This window comes from Pogonomyrmex barbatus, unplaced genomic scaffold, assembly GCF_055798465.1.
Source record: "Pogonomyrmex barbatus isolate J1 unplaced genomic scaffold, ASM5579846v1 scaffold13, whole genome shotgun sequence".
In the NCBI taxonomy this organism is placed as follows: domain Eukaryota; kingdom Metazoa; phylum Arthropoda; class Insecta; order Hymenoptera; family Formicidae; genus Pogonomyrmex; species Pogonomyrmex barbatus.
Genome location: NW_028297109.1, coordinates 3,311,898 through 3,331,222, shown reverse-complemented (window position 1 = coordinate 3,331,222; position 19,325 = coordinate 3,311,898). Strand labels below are relative to the sequence as shown.

General features: G+C 32.7%; 2 protein-coding genes and 1 pseudogene across 4 annotated transcripts; 1 reads left to right on the top strand and 2 right to left on the bottom strand.

Annotated features, from left to right (window-relative positions):
* The first annotated feature begins 55 nt into the window (after positions 1-55).
* Positions 56-3,155, top strand: LOC105424992 (aminopeptidase N-like; annotated as a pseudogene). The gene is made up of 5 exons (XR_016138258.1): positions 56-390; positions 816-1,195; positions 1,486-1,802; positions 1,881-2,098; positions 2,263-3,155. The product of XR_016138258.1 is annotated as an aminopeptidase N-like (transcript).
* Positions 3,156-3,560: 405 nt separating this feature from the next.
* LOC105424928 (5-hydroxytryptamine receptor 3A-like) lies at positions 3,561-6,517 on the bottom strand. The gene is made up of 8 exons (XM_011635436.2): positions 6,387-6,517; positions 5,990-6,162; positions 5,658-5,702; positions 5,441-5,550; positions 5,081-5,294; positions 4,548-4,695; positions 4,328-4,480; positions 3,561-3,952 (listed from the first exon to the last, which is right to left on the bottom strand). The coding sequence occupies exons 1-8, from the start codon at positions 6,445-6,447 to the stop codon at positions 3,606-3,608; spliced, it is 1,251 nt and encodes a 416-aa protein (XP_011633738.2). The 5' UTR covers positions 6,448-6,517; the 3' UTR covers positions 3,561-3,605.
* A 405-nt stretch (positions 6,518-6,922) lies between these two features.
* On the bottom strand, positions 6,923-18,541 carry gogo (thrombospondin-1 like protein golden goal). 2 transcript variants are annotated; one of them, XM_011635455.3, is made up of 16 exons: positions 17,666-18,541; positions 14,694-14,837; positions 14,115-14,352; positions 13,563-13,767; positions 12,978-13,199; positions 12,712-12,861; positions 12,172-12,520; positions 11,655-11,785; positions 11,326-11,571; positions 10,955-11,210; positions 10,479-10,697; positions 10,163-10,334; positions 9,720-9,890; positions 9,390-9,528; positions 8,915-9,113; positions 6,923-8,821 (listed from the first exon to the last, which is right to left on the bottom strand). In XM_011635455.3, exons 2-16 carry the CDS (start codon positions 14,752-14,754, stop codon positions 7,755-7,757), a joined length of 3,825 nt encoding a protein of 1,274 aa, XP_011633757.2. In that variant the 5' UTR covers positions 14,755-14,837; positions 17,666-18,541; the 3' UTR covers positions 6,923-7,754. The 2 variants fall into 2 exon arrangements, with proteins under 2 accessions (XP_011633757.2, XP_011633751.2); XM_011635449.3 differs by having other exon boundaries at positions 6,924-9,113.
* Positions 18,542-19,325: the final 784 nt, after the last annotated feature.

The window sequence follows — 19,325 nt, the reverse complement described above, 5'->3', positions numbered from 1 at the left end:
ATTTCTTTCGTTACAATAAAGATAAGATATGATATAAATATGATCGAACAATTATCCAATTAAACTTCTAAATATCAAAAAACTCGGAATAAAATATATTTAATGCTAAAAATAAATAGATGTTAGTTTATTGGTTTTTTTAATTTTATTGTGACAAAAAATAAAATATATGAAATTAAAATTTATTTTTAAATTTATTTTTTTATCAAGCTAAATATAATATCCCAAAATTTCTAGATGTTCAAATAAATTTATTTTTAATTTAATAAATCATGTGTTATAATATAAATTCTCTCTTTTTTCTGTAGCGCCTGCAATATTGCGCATGTTACGATATGTTGTTACTGATGAAGTGTTTTGGAATACTACTAAATTGTATTCAAAAAGACAGTAAGTAACTTTGAAGTAATAATTAAGAATCGTGGATTTAAAAAATACAATAATTAACTGTTTTATAAAATACTTAAACATAATTAGGTTTTTAAAATATTACTCATTCATTCAACCAAGTTTACACATTTATTTAACCAAGTATCTTTCTTAATCAAGACCATCATACTAATTGAATTATAATTTTAATGAATTATAAGTTATATAATATAGAATAATATTTTTATTTGTATTAAATACATTATAGTAAAAAATCATTACGTTACAATACATTTAAAATTATGTTTTAAATTACATACACACGTAAATGTTAAATAAAAATTTTATATAATTTTAGTGTAATCTGTCATGATATTTACTATTAGTAATAAACTATTAGTAATACTATTAGTAATAAAATTTTATTTTATCAATAATATAAAAAGTAGGTTTGGCTCAGCAACTTCCGACGATTTCTGGAACGATATGCAAAGTATCATAGATACTGTAGCATTTACACAAAATTATTCTATAAAATCAATAATGGATACTTGGACGAAAAGAGATAGTTATCCTGTGTTAAAAGTTGAACAAAATTATAATAATAGTAACATTATAATGTTGATAGAAAATTTCCATACATTTAAGTTTAACGATGACTGGTGGATACCTGTGACTATTGCAACACAGAGTAGACTAAGATTTAACCAATATTTTGATACGTATGGTAAATGGATAAGAACCACAGAATGGCATGATCCATATTACACGTTAAATTTGACAGTGCAACTGGAAGATTGGATAATAGTTAACCCTCAACAAACTGGTAAAAATTAATAAATGTATTGTGCTATTGCTTATTTTTGAAATAGTTTATGAATTAATATTCTTTTATTTATATTGTTTTATACAAATGTGAATATTATTGCTTACACATTATATAAATAAACAATTTGATAAAATATTATTGTGATTTTACGCTATAATTTTTCTGTTTAAAATAAATTTCATAAATATTTAGAAATATATTTTTATAAATCTACTAGCTTTTATAAAATTAATAATTTCTTAAAAGTTTCTTCTTTTAATCAAAAGAACTCTTTTGTTCAACAACAGGATATTATCGCGTTAATTATGATACTACGAATTGGATACGTATAGCAGATTTTCTGCAAATGAATCATACAATGATACATGTTTTGAATAGTGCTCAAATAATCGATGATGCATTTCATCTTATGGAAGCAGGTCAACTCAGTGCCAATATATTCTGGGAACTCACGTCTTATTTATGGAAAGAAACAGATTACATTGCATGATATCCTATGTTTAAAGCTCTTGAATACATGTCAAGTTTCTTTCCATTACATAGGAACGAAGTTGTAAAAATAAAGGTATCCTTAAATACAACACGAAAATATTTGAAACCAATACTATAATGTTTTTGTAATGTTTCTTCTAATATAAAATTTATATTTTTATTTATATTTTTAATTTATAATAATTTATAGACAAAAATATCTCATCTACTATATACGTTGCTTTTAAACATCGGATATGATTCCAATACACATAATGATGAAAATCATAATGTAACAATGGATGATGAATTTCTTCAATATTTAAAACAAGAGGCCGCAAGATGGGCGTGTACTTTAGATGTAACTCATTACCTCGATGGAGCCCAAAGTAAATTGAAACAGCATCTTGAAGATTCTGAAACGAACAAGTAAGTTTTTACGAATACGGTTTGTCTTATTTGTAAAAAAGTCATATTTTCTTGCATCTCATATTATGTTTTATAAATTATTTTATAAAGATTGATTGTTAATGTGTATGATTGTATATTAAATAATTATACCAGATTTTAATTTTCCTTTTTTAATATTTTAGACTTCTACCATGGTGGAAAGAGTGGACTTATTGTAATGGTATAGTTACGGCAAAGACTCTATTATGGTCAAAAGTATTTCGAAAATTAAATCTCGAGACGGAACCCGATTATGCGGTTTTAAAAGCTTTGACTTGCTGTCAAAATTCTCATCTGATCGAAATATATTTGCAAAAATAGAATCAGAATATAATCTAATAAAGTATATTAAAAGCCAAATTTATGGTTTCTTTTATAATATTGCAAGGAATGCAAAGCGTAGTGAAATATTTGATTATTTATTAAAAGAGGGTATTGAAAAAATAAAACCAGTGTAATTATATTTATAATTTTATAAAAATATGTTTATAATAATAGAAATATTATTTATATATGTACTAATTATAAATATTTTTTTTATAGAAATGTCACTATAGTTACAGCGGTATCGTATATTATTAATCATGTGTATACCAAGGAACAACTTTATAAGGTAAATTATAGAATTTATAAAAATATATTCATTTATTATTCTTTTTAATTGAGTTTATATCTATCTTTTTATTTAAGAAATGTTTTGAACTTAAAATTAAGTCATATTAAATATGGAAAAATATTACTGTGAATGTTACTCGCTGTACAATAAATTATTTATCAATGGATATTAAAAAATAATTTATTTTAGATATCTAACGTCATAAATAATACAGATAGGCATCTAGCTATTCAAGATAAAATAGACAAACGTTGGAATCAAGTTGAACATCAGATTACCTATCTTACCAATTTTTTTTAATAAAATAATTTCTGTAAATAACGAAAAATGACAATTTTAACAATTTATGTATATTTTGATAATTTATATATATTTATTTTAATGTGCAATTAATATAATTTATTAATATCAAGCACATTATTTATATTATTATTTATATCATATCGTAAAGTTATGTTGCTTTCTTCAAATATTGTTATATAATTGAAGATTATTGCAGCTTGTTTGAATTATTTGATAATATATAATGTATTGCATTTATTAAATAAAAAACATCCCATCATACCATAATCCATAATATTTTTACTTTATTTTATTTAATCAATAATATTTTATTATATTTACATTTTGTATAATATATATCAGAGATTTAGATATTTAATATGACCAAAAAATGAAAAAAAAAAAAACAACTTTGGAAACTGAAAAACACATGTATTTTCACAGAAAAGAGATTTTATACTAACAAACGGAGTTATCAAATATTAAAGAAAAAAAATTGTAAATAAAATTTTAATATGAAAATAAAATATATTTTGTGTATCATATAAGCTTAAATAAAACAATACGGTCAATGTTCTTTATTATAGATTAACTCGTAGGTATTAGAATAATTAAAACAATGAGATAAGTGAGAATCACGCAGAAGAGAGATAACCAGTCAATAATAGCAGCAAAATATTTCCAAGACGATTCTTTTATGCTCACTTCAGCTTTTGGAATATCTGAGCTTTCTTCGGTCGCTATATCTTTGCCTGTTATCTTGGATTCATCATCTTTTAGAATCAGAAAACGTCCCATCTTGTTGCTCAAAGTAAACGTTGTAATGGATAAAATCCAATTTGGTATCATTATGCTCATGTCTTCCAATTTCCGTAATAAGACCGTCAAAATTACCGTGTAGGTAGCCAACGCCAAGGATTCACGATAAAATATAACTGTAAAATGGATGTAAGATACATAATTTATTATACATCTAATTAAAACTATTTTCTATGTTTTTTTACATCCAATTTTAATACTGCTTTATTGCTTTGTTACTTAGAATGTTCTTACATTTTTAGAAATAATCTTAATTTTATTTAATACTTATCTTATAGCAATTACTGAGATTATAATAATATTTAAGGCTGTAATAATTTTTAATTCAATAATACGTCTTGTAATTAATAATTAGAAAATTAATTAGATAATGTATATTTAATTTATTATTTGTATATATTTAAATTATATATAATTAATGTAATATTATTAGTTATACAATTAGGAAAAATATTCTTTATGATCATATTCTTTAACATTTTGTTACTCACATATGTTCGGGGGATTAACACCATTGTATTGTACTGTCCATTGTATCATGTACATGCAGAGCAAATGGCAAATAAAATTCACGTTTGCTACTGCCATTCGTTCAGTCGATTTTACATCAAGGCAGAGCACTGTTATAGTTAACAATATCAAAGCTAAAAAAATATACCATATTTATTAGGTATTTCCTATATTATATTATTTTTACGAACAATTGCTTACCGATAGCTGGTACGATAAAGGATGAGTGATATATGCCATGATGGCGCGTTAGTAAGAAGTTGTAAGTAATACTCGAAAGGGTGTCGTTTGTTGAATTTATAAACTTGAAATCCCACCTTGAATTATTTTGGTATTCACTCATACCAATCTGTAAAGGAATATCAAGTTTTTTATAAGGATATTTGCAGCTAATACGAAAATATATATGACTAATATTTTTAATACAAATTTTTTGAAAACAAAATAGTATATATACACATACACACATATACATATAAATATGTATATGTATGAATATATATATATATATATATATATATATATATAAAAGCATGTATTAAAAAAAACATATAAATACTAAATATAAAGTGTAAAAAAATTTCTCATTAAACTTAAATTTTATCAAGATAAAATATAATATTTATCTGTAAAAAAGGTATTATTTGTGCAGAGGAATTAACAGTTACTACTTCATATATATCAGTAAATCAAATAATTAGAGATTTAAATAATTTTTCTACTTATGCACATACCCCTTTTTCGTCTATCTGGAGATGGACTTCCTCGTTTATATTCACCCATGACATAAATGTGATGCGACAGTGATGCTTATCGTATGGCCAATAAGTATAATCGGGAGCACATTTGGAAATAAATTTTGTCGCGAACACGCACAAAATAGAATTATCCTTATAGAGGAAGCAGTCTCTTGGAGGAAAATAATACTGATCACTTGACATATCAGCACTAAAAAATATTTAAAAAATTTTTATATCATGTCGTTTTGACTAAAAATAAATTTAAAAAGATTAACATAAAATGTATCTATCATGAAACAAAAAGGATTAATTGAAAAAGATTTTTCTTTCAATTGTTAAAGAAAGTCAACTTACGAATTTACGATGAACAATGTGGGTGTCCAGATCTCCCAGCTGTTTACATGAATAAAAGTAATCTCATCGTAATCGCTCGATGTCCAAGACAGTTGCGGATCCGACCAAAACTGATGTAATTAAATATTTCATTAGATGATTGAATCTATTAAATATTTAACTATACTATATTTAACTAAAATGAGAACAAGGTATAATGAAGAAATTAAGCACTTACAAATGATATCCAGCAATCAAGTGATAATTTACTATTGTGTTCGGTCTGTAAACGAAATTTCTGTATTCAATTTCTTTCGTGCAATAGATAATTATAAAATGTTAAGAAATTAATGAATTTGCTGTAAAAGTTTGCATTTTAAATAGTAACAAGACATTTATTATTTTTTTTTTAAATGCCTTCATATATCAGAAAATAAAATTACAATTTACAAAAATTTTATAATATTTATATTTAAAAAATGATGTTCAACTTACTTTAATTTTTCTATAATCATTCCGTGTAATGATAATTTATATAATGTAATACTTTTTATAATTGTAGACACTTACGAATGTTATTAACTGTGGCATTAATTGCATGGTGACATTAGTTGCTTTGGGATAATTCGGTTGGACACTAAGATCATAATCGCAAAAAAGATGATCCTTAAGACGCATTACTGTACTTTCCACATCTTTGCATTCTCGTGCTTCCAAATATGTTTGCATAACAGAAGAGGCGTCTATAAAGACGTTAATGTGATACGTACACTGATAATAAATTAAATATAAGAACAATAAATTAAATTATTATTTTGAATATTTTTTTGTTAAAATGATATAATTTTGTAGTATTAAAATTATTTTTAACAGATAGAAATAGTGATAACATGGTTAGAATGTGAACTGAATTTTACAAAAACAGTTTTTTATTTTATTGTACAAGGGCTGTAACTATCTTACGTACTGCATTGATTGGAATTAAACCAAAAAACGCCGAAAAATCCTAACACGTTTAATATTCTCATACTGATCGATACAAAACAGCAGTTCCGATTCGACTAATTCGGTTCATTACAGTGCCAGATTAATTATCGAATCATGAAATTCGATACATTCGGAGTTTCTGAAATTTGATATACCAAACGCCCCCAAGGTATCAATGACTGACTTACAGAAACCTTACAACTAATCAAATAAAGATTTTTATAAAATATGAAATTTGAAATTTACAGTTGTTTGAAAGTTTTTTTTGATAAATTGATGTAGTAAATTATTTATTTAATAAGTTGATTTAGTAAATTCTGTCAATTTATAAGATATTTTGAAATAAAATTAAATTATGTTTTCCTATATGAAATATTTACGGTAATATTTTAAAATTTAATATATTTTACGATATTTTGCGATAAAAAATGAGAATTTTTTTTATTTTATATTGTATAAAAAATTTACTTACCTTATCGAAGTATTTATTTATGCAATTAATAATTAATGACAATTTGATAGATGTATGTTTATTACATACGAGAAATGTTTATTTGTATATCGTGTACACGCGGTAATTCCACAAAACATCAACATATCACAGAAATTACAACGAATACACGGTGCGTTTAATGCTAGTGCGCCGATTTTGTGTGCAAATCTCAAAATATTCTGAAGATTTAAAATTAGCAGAGTGAAGATTTAAATACAATAAAATCTAATTATTTAGTTAATTAACAATGCTTTCTAATGATTTGTACAATATTTCGAACGCAAAGGGTTTCCTTAGGTATTTGTAAGAAATATATAATTAAGAATAGCGAGGTATTCGAGGCAGGGTTACAAATTTTCGAGATGACTATAGTTCAATGCGATGGACGGAGCATATTTACATATCTCGTGCAAAATATTCTACACATTTACAAAAATAGCGATTAGAGCAATTATTCTCGCCTCCGTTAGAAAAAGTTATAATCGTGAAATGCGATCTGACACGTTAATCACGATTTAACGATAAAATTTTACGATAAAAAATATTTTAAGATCGTTAAGTTTAAATTATTAATAATTATAATTAAATAATTTTACAATTTAATGAGTAATATAATATATAATAATACATAATAAGTTACATTAAGTTAGTTAAGTTAAAATGTTACATTATTTTCTAACACAAGATCTAAAGATATTCATGTAACAACGTTTAACGTGTCAGAACGTGTTTTTTTTAAATTCCCTTGTATTTAAATTTCAATTATTCAGAAGAAATCGCCGATTCTCAGCCGTAGAGTAGCGGTAATCTTTATTGCAGCTTTGTTTCCATATGTTAGCAATTACAATGTAGGTTTCACAGATTCGCTCTGTTATCGATGTACTCGTCGTCATCGTCCGCGAATTTGATACCGTCCTCGTTCTCGCGGATCAGATCGTAAAAGGAATCGCGCGATTCCGTCTTCATGTCGCTCTCGACCCCGTAATCCGGGCTCTGAATTTCTTTCTTTTTAGACAGACTGATGTTCAAGTTGTCCGTCGTCAGTCTCCGAGCTGTCGCCGGTGAGTTCAGTCGCGGTCCCGAGAACTCGATCATCGGAATGTTAGTGCAATCCGAGAGTTTGTTAGTCTCCTGCGGTTGCGTAAATTGCGTAAAGTCTCGGTACTTGCACGGGCCGCTTACATTTAGATTTGTCAGAATGTCCGATCTGAGATCTTTGGCACTCTGAAGATCCCTGTCCCTGCCGTCCGCGTATCCTTGAGTCTTCGAGCTCGCCGATTTACCGGAGAATTTGGACGTGTTCTCGTTCTTGAAGTAACGATTCTTCTTGTCATCCTGAGAAACGTCCTTCGCCTTTTGATTCACATGCGACCTCGAAATGTTGTGATGAAGTAACGCTTCTTCAGGCTGCCTTTTCGAGATCTGTCTCGATTTCTCCGATTTGTCTTCCAATTTGATCACGCCTCCAGCATCGGTAATATTTACATAATTGTCCTGCCGACCACTCTTCGAAACGGTCTGTTCCTGAGAAAGATCGGGCTTAGCACCGTGAAGGCGATTGGGAATCGCGGCGCATTGCGTCCTGTCGCTCGCGAGCTGACTGCACAGGGACTCCTCGCTCACTCGAGTCCTGGAGTCCTCCAGGATCCGGTGGATCGGCAGCAAGCGTTCGTTCAATCTAGCGGTTCTGCTCTCGCCGATGCTGTCGTCGGATAGGATCAGGCTACCGCCTGACGACGAGTCGTTTTTCGACGACGACGAGGACGACGTCGTCGAGTCCTGGCGTTGCTGCTCGAGGCTCGGTCTAGCCTCCTCGATGCTAGACGCGAGCTGCTGTCGTATACGCCGATACTCGGCCGGGGTCAGAGTCGCGCCTTCAGTGCTCTCCGGCAGTCGGTACAGTGCCGGGCTTGTCGTTGTGCCTTGAAAACAATCCGGACGATCCGCGGACGGATCTTGAGAATCCTCGGACATCGACAACGGGGGTATCCATAGGAGAAAAGCTGGATCCATACCTAGATACGAACCCGGCGCGGCGCCGGCGTTCGCGACGTTGTAATCGTAATAGTCGAGCTCCATATCCGTCTCCGGATTTGTCAGGCTGAACTCCGAACCCGGTCTTTGAAGTAGTCGCTCGCGATTCCGCCGATCCTTCGTCTCCTTACCGCTGCGTAATGTGGACGTACCCGATAATGGGCTGTTTGTCAATGAATCCTGTTAACAGTTTTCAGTCGCAGCAATTAATGGACTTTTCTAACATAGTGTGCGCATAAAAAAATCAAATTAAAATTGAAGTTTATCTTTTGCTTGATTTCTCTTCAAATCTCTCATCATTCTTTCACTTGATGCAATTTGATAATTATTTTAGATTGTTTATTTTATGTTATGATTATCCCAACTTACGTTATCAAAATTGAAAGAAATCCAGCTTCTCTTTTTATTATTCTGTATGATTTCAAATAAAATGTAATAACCAGATCAGATTTTTACCTTAGACTGTAGACGATTAGACGTGTAGCGATGAAGTCTTGCAATATGCGGGCTCTCGGTAACACTCGCTGTGCTTTGACATCTCGCGTTGTCTAACGTCGGCTTGTCTGCAGAACTGACAGATCCCAGAGTGCGTAATCTGTGTAACGTGAGTAACATAGAACTGTGAGTTTAACATAGAAACCATTGAACTGTCCATTCGAGTATAGGAAAATTTCAAAATATGACTAGATATATACATGTATTTATATGGATAGCATAAAATATTATAAAATAAAAGAATGCTATAAAATTTATTATTTCTCTATCAAACTGATGAGTTATACTTACTTGACTGGTTGGGCATATTTTACTTCCGGCTGACCAATAGCCATAACAGCCGATACTGTCACCGGTGGTTCATCAATATGCAATTTGTTCGGTATCACGCTCCTCTCCGAACTTTCCTCGGTATCTCGCAGCTTCAAAGTAGTCGAACTCAAGCTTGTTTCGTCTTCGTACCTGTTACGTATCATAAATATACCTTAGAACGACAAAATAGATTACGATAAAATATGTAACGGATCGATAATTCTAAAAAGAGAGGAAATAGAATAAATAAAGTAAAATCACACAAGAGTCTACATAATAATAAATTAAATATTTAAATTCGATTAAATTAAAAGTCAAGTACTTTGCTAATGATGCACTAAAATACTAAATAATTTAATATTAATATACAATAAACTTAATATTATATGTTAATGTATTAAGTGCAATGAATTATTACTCACTCCGCCAAAGTCTCCGAACTGTCATAACCATCTTCCATCGCACAAGGTGCTATTTTTCGTTTCGATAGTCTTGGTGTGCATTTCTTTGGTAGACCTACTAGAGACGCGACTTCCGAGATTAGCGTCGTAGAAGACATCGATTTTCCCCGCCCCACCATCATATCACTACATCCTGAACAATTTGTTAATTTAATTTAATTTATTAATTTATTAATTCTAATGTGTTCATTTAATTAAGTTTTTTTCTATTCCAATTAGGATTGGCCATTTTTAATAATCAGTAATTAACATATGAAACTTTATGTCAGATACTTACCAGAATGCTCGCTCAGAGTGTCCAAGTCTTCCGCGATATGGTATTTTCTATATTTTAATGCAAATTGCAGTACTAGAAAAATAGATATAAAGAATATAAGTATCAAAAGGGATGCTGTCGCCAAATGCGCGGGCCCCCAGAAGATCCATTGCTCAACAGTCAGAGTGGAATTTGTTTCCGAAGGGAGCGAAGCTGATGTCTTGTTCTCATATAGTTTTCCTAGAAGAATCCCATCAGTTATATGCATATATTCCATATATCAATTATATGGAAACGATCTAAATAAAAGCAATTTATATAATTTAATAATTCATAGCACTTTTTAATATCTATCACCATTATATTAAACAGTATTAATAGATATTATAATTCAATCTTATATCTATTATTACTATTTATATCTATATCTATTAGAAAAATGTATTAATGATTTTGTTGGATATTTTATATTATACATATCTAGTTGTGACACTTACGAAACATGCTCGCGTGTCCCAAGAAACCACCCACGCAAGTATCTGCCGAGACGGCGTGCTCGTCGCTGAAGAATTCAAGTAGCAAACTTTCACCGGACGAGAATATCGTTCCTGTCGCGGGTGCACCCTTATCGAACGCGATGTCCGTTAAAAGTTCCGCACTCAACGAATCACCGTCGCGAGCACGAAAATATTGCCCCGGGCAGCGAAACTGCGTTTGATCCAAATGCAGCCGAATAACGTAATCCGATTTTGCCTATGCAGATTTTATTATATTTATTATACGATTAGATATTTTTAAAAACTGAAGTAAGTCATTTTTTTTTTCAATACAAGATAATCTGAATTATGTGATATCAAAGTAGATTTACCTGCAGCAGCCAGAAGGAACGGCCGGGACAGGCCTGAGTATTCGCCGCCAGAATCTTATTCAAGGCTTTATCATCAAAATTGATAATGCAACCGCACCGACACTGAACGCCGATCTGAGCCGTGACTTCCGGTCTTGCGGCCACTAATGTCGTTCCGTGCCGGCACTCCCATCCCTCGGTGTTCCACGCCTCTTGGAAATCGATCCTGCCAGTGCCACCGCACGATTCCGTCTCGACCGCTCTTCCCTATTTCATTTTTCGAGCAAATACTCTAGTCACTATCTCGTTTGATTGTCACGTCTTTTACGTTATTAGACATTAGAATTCACCTGGCAGAATTTCGCCCCGTATTTCGGGGGTGGCGTGTCGCAAAATCGATATCGATTACGGACGCCACCCACGCAGGAGCTGCTGCAAGGACTCCACGCACTCCAGGGACCCCAACCGGCTGCGTCGTTTTCTGTATTAATAATTAATCTTTGTGTCTTAATAATTAAAATAAGAAGGGTAGAAAATCCCTATTGAGATGTTTGAAAAGTCGAATACTTTGCCGAACGACCGAACATCGCTTAAACTTGAGGGAATATTCTGTCTCGCATGTTTCTTTCTCGCAATCTCTTTATCTCTCAGCTAAATTAATTAATTCTGTACTTTAGCTTTACTTCAACTGGGAAACGTATCGCGCGTATCTTTCATTTTGACCTACATCAAACGGGAAGCAACATCGCTTGTGTTAAGAGGATAAAATCTATGCGGCGCGCGATCTCGAGGTGAATTACGAGGCGATAAATCTGTCGGGGGTGGAGACCGTAGCCCGTGGCTGTTAAACGTTCGCATGTCACTCACCCAGAAGCGGGAAGGTCGGTATGCACGCGAGCTTCACTTCTGCCATCGCGCCGGTGATCGCCTGGCTCACGTAAACGAAGCAATACTCGATGAACTTCTCGGTGAAGATATCGCAGTCGAAGTTCAGCGAGTGCTTGCCCGGCGCCGCCTTCAATTCCGCCACGTAGTGCAACGCGGACGGCGGCGCCAGGGAACTCACGTCCGCCCGAAGGCGGCCGTAAACGCGCACGCGATCGCCCTGAAGACGACACGCGGGATACTGAAAGAGGACCGATATGCCCGCCGATCCCTCGCAGGGATAGATCGACCTCGCGTGGACGTTGAAGCTAAATTCGTCGGACCATTCCACCTGCGAGGAAATGAGAGAAATGCGTATCCATCAATATCGAATTAGTTTATTCGCGATGGAATAAGCGCGTGGTAATATGAGGACCGATATTAATCCTCCCATCTTCTCTGTAATTCTCTGTAATTATCTCTGTAATTATCGTTCCCTGATAATTATTCTCTATAATTATTTAAATGGAGAAATTTAATTACCTTAATGTACGCGCTGCTCGTCGGCGCGGACGGATTGACATCCGAGGCCTTTAATCTGAGCGCGTAATTTCCGGCCAGTCCGAAAAATTCGCACTTCAACTTGACGATCTTTGACGTGGTGAAGCCGTTTATTTCCTCGTAATAGAGCACCTACGAAAATCCGAGGGAATGACGAAATGTAAAAGACTGGAGATATCGTGTGGAACGCGACATTCCCGACATATTTTTTTGCGCACTTGACTACTCTTTTTCTACCAAGCGCTTACTTGCATGCGGCCGTTGTTTTGTGGATCGCAGGCGGCCGCGGTGGTGCCGCAATATATGAGTTGCAAAATATAAGCCGCCACCGGAACGCCGTTGGCAGGTACACACGAAATTTTATTGTACTTTATGGTAGCCACTATCGGCTGGCTAGGATATGTACCGAAGTGTTGGGAATCCAGATGCAGAAAGGGGATGGGCCACTTTACGTCTAAGGCACTGCTCATCTAAAGCATTCATTTTGCATTTGTTAGATTTCTGGTATTGCAAACGCGTCGACATTAAAATTCTTTCGCGATTCTTTTGTGTCACCCACGGAGGAAAGTGCGTAAGGTCAAATCTCGAAAAAAATTTATCTCGACTTTTATCTCTCCTTTTATATTAGTCAATTTCTTCGATTTCTATTAGAGAAGATGTTTTGTACGGATAGGTGCTAGAAATAATTGATCATTTTAAAGATACCGATAAATCACGCGACTATCACTTAACTATGATTTAACTTGTATATGTATATTAAATTACTTACGTATCTGATAATGTGTTACAGCACGGTATATATGAAGCTTTAATATTAGAGATGACGTACTCACCTCAATTTCGGGCAGCCCAGTAATGGCAGTGTTGTGTCTGGCAGCCAGAGTTGAGAACTTGTACTGAAGTCGTAGTGTATAAATTCCGCCACGCGAGAAGACACCACAAGGTATTATCACAGAAATATTCTCACCCTTATGCGGCAGGGTATCCAAAGGGAAATCACCGATCAATTCTGACGTGAGGCCATCGACGTATAATACTCTGAAATTATTGCGCGTACTTACGAAGACATATAAAAAAAAAAAAAAAAAAGAAAAATCGTCCATATCAATAATATCAATTAATAATATAAATCAATTAATTTCTCTATTTTTAAAATTTGATATAAAAGAAAAATTATCGTTAGGACCAAATATTTGTAAAAATTGTTTTCGAATTGCAGCCGCCCATAATTAGAGAAATTATAAGTAACATCTCATTTACTTCACTTTAATGTTCGCTTATTTAGGGATGCATTTAAGAGCGCACGTAAACAGCTGAATGTTTTAGGGCGCTGCGACTGCGTGCGTGCATGTTTAAGTTAAGTTTTATGACTCTTTTTTACATACCTAAGCACGAGCGGTTCGTGACCCGCGCTAACTCCGTCTGTCTTCGGATCGATTTTCTCTTTCTCGTCTTTCCTCATGCCACTTGTGCCGTTCGTGGACATAACGTTCGTGGTGGATTCCGTTTCCGTCGAATCCAAGATAAAAACGGTCACGTCGCCGGACAAAGCCATATGGGACGGTGGAGCGACAACTTTCAATAGTATCGGCTCCTTCGCGTCTGTCATCGATCTTGTGATACCTAAAACCAGTAAACACGAATTTCTAAAAAGTCGTGTCGAGAATACTTCCTTTAACAGAGACGTTAACCGATAATCATCTACTAATTAATTTAATTAAAAAAAATGTACGCTCTATGAATGTTGTTTATGATAAGAAGAAAATCAATAAGTTATATAATTGACAAATTAATCCTTTAATTCTTTAATGATTATTTTTATTTAATAATTATTTTTTATTTTTAATAGTTTCATATCTAGTAGAGTTATTATACTATATTAATTTAATTATGCCGCTTTTTTTTGTTGCGACGTTTCATTTCTTCTCACGCGAAGACCAAAATCTATGTTTAAATATTAATACCGCATGTCAGGAGAAGGATGATTAATAATCCCAGTGATGACCGTTCGAATGTCCAATTCATGTCCGGCTCTTCATTGATAACTGCCAGGGCTTAACCGAGATATTTCGGTGCCCCGGAAAATATAACAAATCCGTGTATCTATTCTGTTGAAAATAATAAAAACATATAGAGTTAGATTATTATGAATAAATTAGACTAGCATCATTGACGTGAAATAGCTTAAGGGGAAGTAGGCCATACCATGGTACCAGATTAAGAAAGTAAACCAGAGTAGCTTAGATTACGTCTGAATAATAAACGTTCCTGAAATATTTTTAACCCCAATGATAACTATCGTACATGCGATTGAAGCATTACATATTCCAAAAAGTTAAATAAAACATTAAAACATTCTGTACAATTTAACAGTATTTTTTAATTTTTTTATGTATTTGCTTTAATACAATTTTATTCTGTTTATGAACAGATTTGAAAGTTTTTTTCTTATGCAGATAAAAAAATTATATATGTTAAATAATTTGGTAACGTAATATCCTCTTTTCTCTTATTAAAAATTTCAACTTTTTTGCTTAAATAATTATCTTAATTTTGAGCATAATTGTGAATTTATAATTAAATAATCTCTCTGTAAAATTATCTTTTAAACATTTATAACTTTTATTTATGGCTTTGATCTCATTAAAAAAAAAATAAGTAAATTTGCAAACTAGGTAAATATTCAATTTAAACAACAGAAATTTATGATTTCGAAATTTAAACTCTTGTTAAATTTATATAAGCCAAACTATCTTGTTTTGACGATATATTATATATATTAATGCAAGGCACGTCGCTGACTTAGTTGCCACCTAGATGCAAATAAGTTAGCGCCGGTAGCAGCATAATTTCGCTTTGGACCAACGATCAAAGCCGCCGGGCGGCGTGCGTGCGTTTTGCACCCCCGCTTTGCTTGCTGAAAATCTGCAGCCCTGTATAATTGCACGTGTTGTACCCTTAGGGCAATCACGCATTCGTCGCTTCTCGCAGGGAAATCGAAATCGGGCATCGTCCTTTTGCGTCCGTATCGATCGGCTACGTCCCTAGCATGCACCGTTTCAGAAAACGCACGTACGCGCCTGTGTGTGGTCCCGATCGTGTTAAGGGATATTTCATGTCTAACGTAATATTCGCAAAGTTGACAGAGAGATAGCGCAATTAATAATTTTGCAAACTTCTAATGCATATTTGTTTGAAGCTCTGTTTCCAGCGCGTGTTGAAATTTAATTAATAAAAACTCTTTTGTTATATTACGTAATGTGCGATACATTTTGTATAATATTTTATACATCATATTAAATACTGTTTTAAGTAACTTTTGTTTTACATAACATTTTGTTTTGTATAAATAATGAATTTGTTTGATGTCTTTTATAAATTTTTTATTTAAAAAAAAATAATAATTTAATATTAGTAACTCGAAGATATTGATAAGTTTTTCAGAATTTTTGTTTATATTTAATTTTAAGTAATCGTAAAATTAACTATTATTTTATTATACTTTGAAATGTGCGATGTTCGTCTACATTATTCTCCGATGTCACTTATATTCACATAAAAAATATTTGCACATATCTGTGAAAGATCTAACTGGTCTCTGTGGGGGGTTTCTATGCCTCAAACCCCCTGAGGATTCTTTTCACGCGAAACAAAAATGGGTGGATGGTGGACCCTTCAATAAATATGCTCGTTAAAATCAGGATTTCTCGCTGTCTGCGTTTTCCTGTTAATTTACGAGAAAATACGAAATCTATGTATGAACATATGTTAAAATATATTGTTTGAAGGATTGCAAAAAATTTGACATGTAAAATATATATTATAAATATTTAGCATATAATATTATAGAGATTGATTTGTTATACTCATAATGAAAATAATGTCATTATCAAAACAAAAAAATTAGAAATCTTAGAAAAATTAAAATCTGCAAAAAGAAAATTATTTATCGATTATTTTTATATACTTTCTTCTGCACAAGAGAAAAAAAAACCTAAAATTTTGTTATTATTTGATTATTTCATTTTGCTTGATTTGTAAAGAAAATTTTATATTGGCAAGCAATTTATTTTGTATTTATTTTTATAACAATGATATTTGGAGGATGATAAGGAGCCCACGTGTCGGAATGGCGTAAAAAGTAGTATTTGGATTGATTATGCAATTGGAATAATAAGTTCGATGCTGCGTGCAAAAGGAAGTACCGATCCTACATAGACAGATACGCGTTGCTTATCGCAGCAAACACGCGTAGTGGTGATTAACATTGATATATTGCAGATAAACATCACCCTTTGTCGGAGGCGCGACGAGGGCAACGCATTCACTGCATTCTCGCAATAATAATCGCAAAACATGCGACATGTTGACAATTTATAGTTTAACTTTGTTAATTTCTTATATTTGTAAACCAGTGGAAAACTTGAATAATTGGACTAGTAAATCTCAATCAAGCATTGAAAAACTTTTTAAATAAATTGTAAAATTAAATGATAAAACAATTTTACACTAAAACTATTCCATTATTTTATATTTTTAACAAAATATTTTTTTAAATTAAAATCTAATTAGCAATGGTAACAATTTAAAAAAAAAAATTTGATAAAGTTCACGTTATCTTCACATAATTATGATCAAGCAATTGCTGTTAATATTTATTAAGTATTTTCCATTTAAAATTAAAAAGAATTATTTATGAGATGTCTTTACTATTGTTATTATTATAAACTCCTTTAAAAAAAAATTTTTAATTCAAAATAATTTATTATTTCAAAATAATAAACAATAAGCAATAAAGACAATATAAAAATATGTGAAAGATACTTTCTAATGTCTCAAATATATGCAAAATATTTTACTTTTATATACAAATATCTTTCATCTTAACAATATTCTTTTAATTTATATTATTTGAAAAATAATGTGTTTTACTTACGCAATACTTCTACCCCAATACGATCCGCATCTTCCCCAGCATGATTAACTGCAGATCGGTACAGATCGTTTCTGCATCGAGAATAATATAGATGAGTTCGATCGCCAGTTCTTCGACCCGATCGATCGATCTTTCCTTTCATTGATCCCCCCTCGCGCATCAACAACGACGATGTCAACGAGCGGCCGTTTTGCCGACCGAAGAACGACGAAGGGGATGCGCGATTACTCCGACGGTGGCGGCGGCCTCCTAGAATCGATATCGAGAGCCACACGCGAAATTGCCGGCTCGCCTATCCACGCCGTACAAACACCCTCGCGCGCATCCCCGCGCGACTCCGAGGGTCGACCCTCCGACGGACACACAAAATTACCCTCCCGCCGAGGGAGAACTCCGACGATGTTTATGAGTGTCGGGAGGCTGAGAAATCGACACTATTCTTACTCTGTCTTTTTTCTTCTTGGTTTCCTCTGTTCTTTTTCTCTAACAATCAAGAAATAAGTCTCTAATTTTTTATTTATGAAATTCTTAAAAATAAGTCCATAGCTGCGACATATGCGGTTGTCGAGTTAATACAGGGAGAGATAAATTCTTTGTCATGTTTTTCGATTGTTTCCTTAGAATTGCTGTCAACACTACGACGCTAATAACATCGCGATGACACGAGTGAAGACAAGAGCACAGATTAGATAGAGATCGACGAAGATCAGAAATTAAATAGTTAATTTTTCTTTGCAACAATTTGGTCGAATTGTTGAGATATCACCGTCACTTTTTTCGTTTCGGATTATTTTAAGATTAGGAAGAAATTCGCGACGTGATTGAAGCGAGATTTTTGCTCGAGAGATCCCGTAGAAACGCGAAATAGAGAGCAACTGCGATGGGGCGACGCGCACATCGCGACTAAAGCCGGGGTCGCCGGCCACCCCTCTTTCCCTGTCGGATAGGGTCGAATCGCCACCACCGCCACCGCCGCCGCCGTCTGCACCCCCGTTCATCGTTCGGCGGGGTGCGCCTTGGGGGCGAGCATTATGACAGAAGGTTGGCTTCTATGAATGAATGCCCGATCTATATACCATGCTATTACACATTTTTGGAACCGGAAACGCAAGGCCAATTCCGTTAGAGGGGACGATTCGATATCCGAAGGAACAGCGAAAAGAAATGATCGCGAAGGCGCCAAAGTCGGGGGTGGCTTTGAGCAATATTGGCGCTAAGAAAGTGAAGGTTGGTGTTAGTAATATTGAATGAGAACAGCCATTGTAATATAATGTTTCGAGAGAGAGGAAAGAAGCATAATTTGTACATTAAATGTAAATATAAGACATACATCTTTTTTATTTCCTTCATTGAAGGGGCTTTATTAAGGGCACTTTTGGAAATCTAAAATAATAATAAAATATAAATGTATTATGAATTATATATTTATAATATACTTATTATCATACATACGCATTTAATTTTAATTTGAACAAATTATTTAAAAAAATTATCTATGCCAAAATAATATATATAATTAAGATAATTTTTAATATATTTTTAAGTAACTTGATTAAATCGAGTCGATTTAAATCTGTTAAACATCAAATTAGGAAATTTTAATATCTGCCATAATTTCTATCATATTTAATTAATAATTTTATATTTTACATAAATAGAA

Excerpts from the sequence above, each read along its gene's own strand:
- LOC105424928 (XM_011635436.2), bottom strand. The coding sequence starts at position 6,447 with ATGAGAATATTAAACGTGTTAGGATTTTTCGGCGTTTTTTGGTTTAAT. Across the intron at positions 5,551-5,657 it reads TTGATTGCTGGATATCATTT|TTTTGGTCGGATCCGCAACT; the intron begins GTAAGTGCTTAA and ends TAATTACATCAG. Across the intron at positions 4,481-4,547 it reads CTTTATCGTACCAGCTATCG|CTTTGATATTGTTAACTATA; the intron begins GTAAGCAATTGT and ends ATATTTTTTTAG.
- gogo (XM_011635449.3), bottom strand. The coding sequence starts at position 14,754 with ATGAATTGGACATTCGAACGGTCATCACTGGGATTATTAATCATCCTT. Across the intron at positions 13,768-14,114 it reads CACGAACCGCTCGTGCTTAG|AGTATTATACGTCGATGGCC; the intron begins GTATGTAAAAAA and ends CAATAATTTCAG. Across the intron at positions 13,200-13,562 it reads CTGGGCTGCCCGAAATTGAG|ATGAGCAGTGCCTTAGACGT; the intron begins GTGAGTACGTCA and ends TGAATGCTTTAG.